At 43.0% G+C, this 11203-nt stretch overlaps 1 protein-coding gene across 1 annotated transcript in view; it reads right to left on the reverse strand.

The window, feature by feature from the left end:
- ror1 (receptor tyrosine kinase-like orphan receptor 1) overlaps positions 1 to 5336 on the reverse strand; it is a gene marked incomplete at its 3' end in the record, with an annotated part of 117690 nt that extends 112354 nt beyond the window's left edge. Inside the window, exons 1-2 of the mRNA XM_084473464.1 lie at positions 5247 to 5336; positions 4994 to 5143 (exon numbers count right to left, since the gene is read on the reverse strand). Coding sequence (XP_084329590.1) covers positions 4994 to 5099 — 106 coding nt within the window. The 5' untranslated portion in view covers positions 5100 to 5143; positions 5247 to 5336. The remainder of the gene's footprint in view (positions 1 to 4993; positions 5144 to 5246) is intronic.
- Between the last annotated feature and the right edge of the window lie 5867 nt (positions 5337 to 11203).

Raw genomic sequence — 11203 nt, forward strand, 5'->3', positions numbered from 1 at the left:
TTCAGAGTTGTCTCCGGGTGGAATCGCAGGGCTGACATGTTATCAACGCATTCCAGCCACTGAGTCCATGTGTAAACAATGGGGCCATTTGAATCACGCATCTCAGGCGCCTGGCAGAAAACACAGTGCTCACCTTGTCATCACCAGGACGCTAGGCCATGAAGCATTCAATGATAGCGGTCATGTGCTACAGCAATGACAGCCAGGAAGACGGCCAAAGCAATGGGTTTCCTTCATTCGACTCCAGTACCAAGAATGTTCACTTAAATTCCATTTTCTTTTAGCTTTATTATTATAATTATGATCGCCTTATTACGTTACCGACCAGCCGATTAAACATAGTGTTTCAGTTACCTTCTGCACTTCGGTCCTACATGATGAATCTGGAAACTAATTGTCTGCTGGCCGTATATCTGAGACTCTTGTAGCAGATTGAATAGATTAAAAAAAATTATTCATCCCTGTGTCAATAAAGTGTTTAAATATCGTCAGATAATAAAAGGACAAGGCCAGGATGCAGATTCTCTGCTAACATTAAAAAGAGATTTTATGCTTTTTATAGGTTATTTTAGAAACCTTGCCATATATGTTTACTGACTTACATCTTAGCTGTCTTTTTGGTTGTGGAATGTTTGTCCTATGGGTGAAAGCCAATGTTCCACTTTGTGGGACAATAAAGTTAATCTTCAATCTTGAACATTAATTAAAGAATTAGCACAGGACATCCTCCCAACAAGCCCGCCCTCCGGGCACATGTTGAACCCGGGGCCGAGGGAACCCAGGCACGACACATGTGCCTCGTAACAAATGTGGAGTAGGTAATGGCTGATCCGGGCTGCCATGGTTACGTAGCACTGATGTTTTAAATCAGTGAAATGAAACAGTGCTACGGCGCATGATGTACGACTGCGTGCTGATTACCCCCACCGTCTGCGTTCCCCCACTTCTTTTTCACACGCTCTAAAACTGACTCTGTTCTGTCCCAAAAAAAAAAGAAAAAAGTCAGCTTGCTCAGTTTTACATCTGTTTCAGAAATAAAGAGAGCATCCATCAGTGTCTGCCCAAAGCTTTTAGGGATGATCTCTGGTGGATGACCTGAGAGTCATCAGCGGGGGAGAGCGAGAGAAGGCCTTCTTACACTGCCAAGCCGGTACGGTCTCGGCTTGACACACCCTGCAATTTCACTGTGTTGCCTGTGTGAAACCGAGGGGTAAAATCCCCCTTCCTCAAGGAGCCGGCTTTCTTGGTTTGTTGGAGCAGCTGGGACTACGCACGGAGAGTAGACCTCTTTAGAATAATTTACATACTCTGAATGTTTTTATTTTTCATTATTCAAGCCAGTTGCAGGCCAGAATGAATATATATCTATATATACTCAGTATATATCTAAGTGCAAAAACGCAAACATATTCTTTATTTTGCTGACCACTTGTTTTTTAATCCCAACAAAAGCCTTGTATGGAAAGTTCCTCTGGTACTTTCTCGTAGATCGCACCATCTTTCCCCATGTTTTTTTAATGTGACTGCATCACCTTCTCTCCCATGATCAGCAGCTCACGGATTTCAGCGTCTCTCCAGTTAGAACTACTCATGTTGATATCTCTGCGTTGTCTCTGTTGTAGAGACAACGCAGCAACACCGCTATCCAAGTCCCACCCCTGGAACTGCAAAGCCGTCTAATCTCATTTACATGAAAATGAAACCGCCAATATGTGTAGGGTCCGAGAGGGTAAATTGGGGTGCGAAATAAAGCTGGTATACAGACCATGCTGGGAAAAAGGCGGGCATAAGACGGGCATATTTGGCAGTGTAAAAACATTTAGAGAGACAACTGGACAACTGCAATTGTCCGAGTATGGCTGTGAGAAACTCGATTAATTGGCCGAAGCATGTCATATTCGGTACGATAGGTGGCGGTGTACCCATTTCAACTTGTGGTAATAGGGCCACTAGGAGAAGGATGCTCAAATGTTCACCGGATTACCTGAAGCAACAATTGCACACTAGGCTTTAGTGCCAATACTGCATAACTACTAGTCATTTGAGACCTAGTTATGTATTGATGCAACAAAAATATAATAGAAGTCTGCATTCCTTTCTCCATGGCTAAATAACGTGCAGGGAGAGAGCAGAACAGCCTGGCTAGCTGGGAGGGTCCCCAGCCCAGAGGTAAAGTGCCTTTACTGTCAACAGCGTGTCTCTGGTGCGTACAGGGCGGGAACCAGCCTACATGATTTATAGCCTCCCTGCCGTCTATTATAAGGCAAAATGCACAGTTAAATCCCAATACCAGTATAGCTGCTTTCCTCTAGGGTCCTTGGGTCTAAAAAACAAAAGGGCTCAGCTGAAAACGTAAACCTACACTATGTATCTTTTGTTAAAAATGTTGTTAATGTTAATGCATGTTTTAACATGGGGTAACTGGGGTAGACAGAGAAAACGAAATCCAGAGTTGGTGAACAAGGGTGATTGCATTCAGATAAGAACCATTAGTTTGAAAAAGCCTCATATAGTTAGATGTAGCCGTCTACATAAAAACAAAGGTAACACATTATTTTTTTTAACCATTAATCAACATTAGTTATACCATGGTCTGGGGGAATACTCCATTCAGATTGTCTGCAGGGTGCCCATTAAACCCTGATATATGGATAAGTCTTTCCAGTCAAATTGTCTGTTCACCGTTCTAAATCAATACTGTCAAATGATATTTACTGTTTGTCAACCGTACGCAGTGCTATTGACTTTGAATCTGGTTAGCATAACGTTAGCTCTCTGGCTCATAGCTGAGCGGACTAGAATATCTCCCGTTGCCAAGACGTATCTAAGGCCCGTCCTATTTACTGGAGTTAACAACGTTTCCGTTGCATGAGAACCTTACGGGAGGGTAATGGTTGTTCCAGGTATTAGTCAAACCCTCAGGCGTTACTAGGGAAACTAAATTATGGCTTGTGAAAACCCTATATTTTGATTGTAAAATGCATGAAAGTATAAATGAATCTTAATTTATTTTCTTTGGCAAGTGACCATGGTATAAGCGTGATAATGCCCTTCAAGGTGTCCATAATCAGGAATTAATGGACTTCTAAGGCCTCTGCGTCGTCCATTAATTCCTGATTATTGACACCTCGTCGGGCCCTTACTTAATGCAGTAACAAGCATCAACGGTTATTAAACAGTTAACCAATGTTCTGGTATTAATGTAATAATTGTGTTCGTGTTATCTAAGGTAATGGTGTTCATGTTAACTAAGATAATTATATAATTGTAAGATAATTATGTATAATAATTGATACATCATTTAAAGGGTGACTGTTAACCCCAACCATAACCCACTAGCCCTAACCACTATGCTAATGACATAATAATGCTTATTACTATGTTAATTAATGGTTAACTTATGTACCTTTAGTGGACATTTTTACCAAAACAAGGCTAAACACTGCTTACCATTGGTAACAGACTAGAGAAGAATAGAAGCGTTTATGGGTCCCTGCTATTGGTGGAGTAGCCAGAGACTCAAAGAGCCGCCTAAAGCCCTGTACCTAAACGGCTGAGTTATATGGAAGCTGCAAAGATGTCTGGTTTCCTTCTACAAATGTCCATTCTTTACCTCCCCAACATGAGAGTCGGCAGGCCGAGATTCACAAAGAGCTTAAGCCCCCTTTGCCCCATTGTAGTTTGATTATGCCACACTGCCCCTTGCTTGAAGCCGCAGGCACAGCTAAGACATTTCCGTTTTTTTTTTAAATTTAATTGTGCAGCACCTTTGAGTTATTCTGGATTGTTCTTCTCATCCTCACTTGTGTCACTGAGGTTAAAAGTGTCTGCTAAACGACTCCACGTAAAATCAAGTGGAAATGATAAAAGGGCAAATGTTAATAGATTTCACGGTGCTTAGCGACAGGGTCACAAGAGTACAAACATGTTTCCCAACATCTCCCAACAGTTAAGAGTCAGAGCGCCACACAAAGTGATTGTGCTTCTCTAAATAGCAAGCATTTAAAGTAGGTATTGTATAGGAATTATAGATACCAATAACTTCATCAACACCACAGATAAGCCTGGTCAATAACCTGTTGAGTTTGGTAAGAAGGCAACACAAATAATTTGGTGATGCTTAGATTCCTTCTATGAATGGGAATAAATGGGTTCAGAATTTAATACTTTTTTAGAGAATTACAGTGGATTAAAATTCCAGTCTACCTCCTCAGCGAGAGAGTGATAGTGGAAGAAGATAAGAAGAGGGACAAGAATGAGGTCTCCGAACCGAAGTCTCCGAGAGCCGGTCGGTACCAGTGAGCTCAGTCCAGTATGAAAGAGGTCTGCCAGTAAATAACGGCCACAAACATTCAGGGAGCACAAGATAATCCAAATAAAATCTTAAAAATTAAAATGTGCCATCTGGAACGTTTTTTTTTTTCCTTCTGCTAGACAAATTTGAAAACATAAAAACATACTGAATTCCTATAAGTCTTTAAGATTGACCAATGCAGCTTTTTCTTTGCGAAACAAATCATGTTGAGGCCTACTTTTTATAAAACCAGATAGTATTTAATTCATTGGTTGAACCCATAGACTATATCAAATTATTTAAACTAAGCTAAACAAATGTATTGCAAATGTGTTGAGGCATGCATGTTAAGGGAACCAAGACAATAATAGAGAGAAGGATGGCTATCTCCATCAGTGTTATTAAAGCCCCATTGTCTTTCGATGGAGTTTAAACTTGTTGAATGGTTTCTCCTTGCCCCCTTACGGCGCACAGGCTTCAGAGGACAAACAAAAGATCATCTCAAAACGAGGGGTCATTTGCATGAGACTAGTGGAGTCTGCATGCTGCCACTTATATACTGATGAGTTTTAACACAAGTTCCGATTAGTTAAATCCATTTTTCTAAATGTGGTGCGATGGTGTGCCCAATAGGCACACACATGGAGAGGAGACTGCAAAGAAGAACGTGAATCTTGAAAAAGATGTAGCCTCCCTTACCTGTTGCGCCTATGTCTTGAATAATTTGGAGAAACACAACAGTCCAGAGAACTTTTGCTTGACATCTCCGCAGACGATGGGTCCAGGTTTCCCGAGTTGGATACATTCCTCCGGATCAGCGCTTAACGGTAAGTCCCTTTTTCACATCCACTGCAACAGTCAAGCACACGTGCAAAAAAGTAAGTTCGTGTAACGTCAACAAAAAAAACTCAACACAATAACTCTCGTCAAATATCCCGGTTGTTTAACGTACAGAGCGTAGACACCATTAGAAGACGAGGGATCTTCTGGTGATAATGTGAACGTGAAGAAACAACCAATGCGTATTCTTCCTCGTATGTTTCTCCCCGCTCCTCTCTCTATTCTAATCTCGACTGTCTAGGTCCCAAACTATCCGGCCCCCCCTCCGCTGTGAGCGAGTCCTTCGCCGGACGACTTGCGCCCAGCGCCACCTGGCTCTGATTAGGATGCGATGCGTCGCCACCGCGCGTCCGTTACAGGAACTGCCACGGAAACGTTTGTTTTAACAGTTTCAAAGATGTCATATATTTCGGCTTGGGTCGCAGGGTAAACATCCCCCATAATATTTAGAATACGTGGATCCCCCCCAATACAAATATGAAAGAAGCAGACTTGATCTAAATCTTAAATTGACTTGATCTACAAAGAAGAATAGACACAACTTCGGTTGAGGTATATTTTGTGTAGTTTAAGTAATTTCTGCATCGAAATTGACATTGCTACACCAATGGAGTAACGTCAAATCAAGGTAATTATTAGGTAAAAAAAATATGTGAAAGCCTCTATTGATCCTGACCCTGACCCTGTCTGCGAATCAATTCAACCTTGAGACAACATCACAATGTCTGCTGGGCTGTATTTGTTTAATATGAAGTCTTCAACAGTACGTTGAGTTAGTCCTTTTTTTCAGTTTACAAATGATATCAGCTGCAACAAGATCCCTGTATACAGCTTCACAACAATGCACCTTCTAGTTTGACCTCTGACCCCAAGAATTTTTACAACCCTCAGTCTGTCCTTTCAAACAGGAATTCCAGGCAGCCCTCCTGAGCCCCCTCTGACCAAAGAAAGGTGTGGATAATAGTGATGGATGAAGATGATGATGAATTCACAGGGTCTGCGTTGGGCATATCCGACGGCGGTAGTAAATCATCATTCTTTGATCAAGGGAGGAGTGAGGAACAAGTATAACCAGAATCATCTTGATCATCACTGCACTCACGCACACTCACACATGCAGGCACAAATACACATATGTAAGGACATCTGACAAACAAATGCAGACACACAAAGGCATATGCACGTACAAACACACACACACACACACACACACACACACACACACACACACACACACACACACGTATGCATACACAGACACACATGTATGCACATGTGCATGCACACACACACACACACACACACACACACACACACACACACACACACACACACACACACTTACAACTTGCATGTTGCATATTTGTATAATGATAATAATACTAATATTCATTAGAATTAGTTTGTAGCTTATATAAGTTTATTCTTTCCAATGCATATTAATTTATGTATCATTATGCATACTAGTTTACTCATTCTTATGCATACTAGTTTATTCATTCTGTGCCATTAAGGAAAAGTACTGGCGTTACATCTGGAGTGTGTCCACAAGCTTTGCAAAATGGCTGCCAACTGCTCCTACAGATGTGTTGAAAGCAGGCAGCAAATCCCCTAATCCCTACCCACGGGGATCAATAAAGACTATACTCAACTTACTCCACTTTGTATGGCTGACTTCAAGTCTTCCTTACTGTAAGCCAATGCGTTCCCTTCTCTGCTGTTGCTCATCTGAACAGTGATGAAGGTTGAGCAGCTGGTTCTTGATCACGCTTACATCTGATCAGAACCAGGAATGCGGCCTAGTCACACGATTGGAAATGTAAATAGAGAGAGTGCAATGTTTTAACTAATGATGATGATGATGATGGGGCATTCATGGTTTCTCAGAAGGTAAGAAAGTTTGGCTGATGTTTGTCAGCTAGGAGTTTTTTTAGTCAAGAGAGAGTTTAAGGAACGGTCAATAGGCAAGGTTGAAACTGGTTAATATGAAGACGAACACACATGGACAAACTTACACTGACACACACACACACACACACACACACACATATAGACAAACACACAAACACACACACATGCAGCTTCATTGGTTGCATAGTTGAAAGGTAACCATTTTTTCTCTGATAAGAAAAGGTCTCCATGGTACTAAATGTGTGTGTGTGTGCGTGTGTCCGAGCAACGCAGCACATGACGATTTGACAACAAAGAGATTGTGTCTGCCAAATGACATTCGCATCACACCCAGAGCCCATGGAAACTGAGCAGCTCCTAATTGCTGTCAAATCAAATGAAATCATTCCTGACTGATTACGATTCGATGGAACGTGTGGCATGATGTACACCACATGTCCTTCTTCCTTTCCTCTCAATCATCTCATCTGAAATAGCTATTTAAGCAGGGGAATGAAGCTGACCTCAGCCATATGTGGGGTGTTTTCATTCTGTAGCATGAAGACTCTCAGAGCTGCATGGGAGAGGGGCGGGTACACCTGGCACCCATTGAGTGCTACAAATATCTCTGACGTAAGAGCATAAAAGCTTTTCATCTCTTTCATCTTTAGTAAGTGTGGTGGTTAGATGGTGCGTTGGGTTAGTTAGTGTGGTGGTTAGATGGTGTGTTGGGTTAGTTAGTGTGGTGGTTAGATGTTAGTGGGGCGGTTAACTAGTGTGTTAGTTAACTGTGATGGCTTAATGTGGTGGGCTGGTTAGTGTGTTGGGTTAATGTGGTGGGCTGGTTAGTGTGTTGGGTTAATGTGGTGGGCTGGTTAGTGTGGTGGGTTAGTTAGTGTGTCGGGTTAATGTGGTGGGCTGGTTAATGTGGTGGGCTAGTTAGTGTGTTGGGTTTCTTAGTGTGGTGGGTTAATGTGGTGGGCTGGTTAGTGTGTTGGGTTAATGTGGTGGGCTGGTTAGTGTGTTGGGTTAATGTGGTGGGCTGGTTAATGTGGTGGGTTAGTTAGTGTGGTGGGCTGGTTAGTGTGGTGGGTTAGTTAGTGTGGTGGGTTAGTTAGTGTGGTGGGTTAATGTGGTGGGTTAGATAGTGTGGTGGGTTAGATAGTGTGGTGGGTTAGTTAGTGTGGTGGGTTAATGTGGTGGGCTGGTTAGTGTGGTGGGCTGGTTAGTGTGGTGGGTTAGTTAGTGTGGTGGGTTAGTTAGTGTGTTGGGTTAATGTGGTGGCTGGTTAGTGTGGTGGGTTAGTTAGTGGTGGCTTTGTCATATAGTTAGTATGTGTGTGGATTAGGGTGCTGGAGGGTCTGCCCATCATCAGTAGATGGACACATGCAGATATGGAGCCCCTGGGTGAGGGAGAGGCTGACCGGGAGATCTCCATCAGCAGAGGAGAGGAGAGGGGATCAGGGCGATGACAGACTCACTTCCTGTGGCCTTGTCCCCTCTCTTCTTTCTTTACTGGAGATCCCTCACTCTCTCTCTCTCCCTGGTACTTGTTTAATAATTCTCTCTCTCTCTCTCTCTCACACTACAAATGTGTTATCACTTAACACATTCTCCAATCAGCCACGCTAACACAGGACGGTTTCCACCTCCATTCAACATTTGTGTCTCTTCCCCTTCCCTCCCTTCCCTCCCTGCCCCCATCTCGCCTCTCTATCTCCCCCCTCATCGACCCCTCCCTGCCCCCATCTCGCCTCTCTCTCTCCCCCCTCATCGACCCCTCACTGCCCCCCCCCCCAACCACACACACACACACACACACAGACAGACAGACAGACAGACACAGAATCGAAAATTGAGGCAAATATCTGTGTACACATGTCAAGACTCTTGGGGAAAGCTGTAGCCCACATACATCAACAGACTCTAAGTTGTTCACGATCATTCCAGATTAGTTTCTTCTTGATTTGTTAGGTGTTGGGTGTCCCGTGCGTCTTTCAACTGTGGAAAACAAATTCCTCTGTGAGGACAATGAAGACAAAGGACAGTTCACCCCTGGTATTTATGTGAGATATATACTTTTAATGGCCTTGCATTACAGAATAAATAACGATATTAATAGCACATTTTATGCATTATGGAGACCATGTCTGCAATTTGAAATGAAGCCTTTTTTGAATACACACATGACACCCTGGTGGAGATGTTTATACATATTTGTTTCGATATTTAACAGTTGGGCTTGACCTGTGTGTGTGTGTGTGTGTAAATCTTCTGGGTGGTCCGCTGTTGCTAACCAAATGTAGATACATTAGTATGTGAGTGACAGCTTTAAACTCTTTCACGATGTGGTAGTTAGATATCAGATACCCGTACAAACCTTCTCAACATACTAGCATGACGATATTAAAAAAGAGGGTTCTTTTTTTCAGAAATAAACAGAGTATACGAAAAACAGATGACAAATGATCCCATAAACAACAAAATGTTTGAGCTGTGTTTGAAATGACCATGTATTGACTTGTTTGTGTATCTTGAAATGACTTGCTAAACCATTGAAGAAGGGAGAACCATCGCTCTTTTAATGAAAAGAATGCCACTCAACTGATGTTCATTCAGTTGGACGATGCAGTAATGGGAATTCATCGAATCCAAAGTGCCCCAGTCCACCAGAACCATGAGCAGACTGTAAGCACATCCGGAGAACAGAGAGGTTCTCTATCTGTCGCTCAGGCCCATCACCCCACAGAGTTCAAGTTCAACTCAATTTGAACCCAGATTCTTGCAGAGGATATCGTCTTTCTGTTTTTGCTCGAAAATAAACAACTTGACACGTTGAAACATAAACCCATTGGCGAATCAATAAAGTCATGCTCCGCTAACACAGCAAAGACAATGAATATTTTATTGAAATCTTCATTGGTGCCCTTTCACTTATCATCCTGTGATTTCAAATTCCCAAGAAAATAAGTGTTCCAAAAAATGATGTCTCAACCAAAGCACAACTGGTGTCTCATCCCCGTCGTGTGCTGCCTTCAGGCCAGACCCCAATAAAGAGAGGGCAGAGGGGCATCAGAGAGACCCAGCCTGTGGCTCTTCTGTTCAGCTTTCTTCTCTCTCCGCTTTAGTGCTGCAGTCACACAACCATCCTATTCATCTTCCTCCTCCTCCTCCTTGTGCCTGTTTGTTCCAGAAAGGAGGAGGGGAGATGACGTATGGTTGTATTTTATTTCTTCTTTTGAGTTTGTATTGTGTTCAGTTCTACAGTATCTTACCAAAATAAAAGCCTCATCAGCCACGCCTCAATCCTGGATGTCCTCATCACAGTTAGAACACAGAGCAGATGAGCCGTCGCACTCTTGTCTCTTCTTTCCCATCTGACTTCCTGACTAGCAGGACAAAACTACAAGACAGTTCAGTTACTTCACAAACATGTTTTAAAGTTGAATGACCAGAAAGATGAGATTGATTTTGGGTGGTGCGTTCTAGAACACATTTTCGGGGCTGGTTTTCGTTTCCAGCTCCAATTGCATTCGGGGGAAAACTCAATGACCCTAACCAAAATAAAGAAACCTTTCAGAGTGGTAGCCAATACTTTGGTCAACAATTTGGAATGCAGCTATCACTGAGGCTATAAAGTTTATACTTGAAAAAGAAAAAAGGGATATCTAATGAACCCATGTTGTAGCCTAGACTCATCGGCCATATCTTGGCACTGCCAGAACAGAACCAATGGGCAGGGTTAACACTACTACTTAACGACTACCAGGACGTTTCTTCTCCAGCCACGGTTGTACAGAGATCATTTTACGAGGATGCTGGCACAGCACAAATGTGCGGGTCCTCTAACTCAGTTACTGATTTCTCAACATAGGAACATTGCAAACATTTGATATGTGTCGTGATCTCCCCTCTCAGTCATCTCATTCACCTTCGCTCCCCGGGGTTTTCCACCCGCCTGCCAGCCGCTATCTGCCCACCGCCCAACTCTCCTCACCTGTTGCGCTCAGCTGCCTCTGATCACCAATCAACCCGGTACATAGGGTCTCCTCTCAGTTCACCCAGGGCCAGATTGTCCTATGTCACCCGTACTAGTCGCACCAGTGGTTTCCGGACAGATTCCCCGGTATTGACGCTGCCTGTCCCCGGCCTGCCTGCTCTGTCTCTGTCTCTGTCCCT

Source organism: Micromesistius poutassou (genome assembly GCF_964030765.1).
Source record: "Micromesistius poutassou genome assembly, chromosome: 9".
NCBI lineage: Eukaryota > Metazoa > Chordata > Actinopteri > Gadiformes > Gadidae > Micromesistius > Micromesistius poutassou.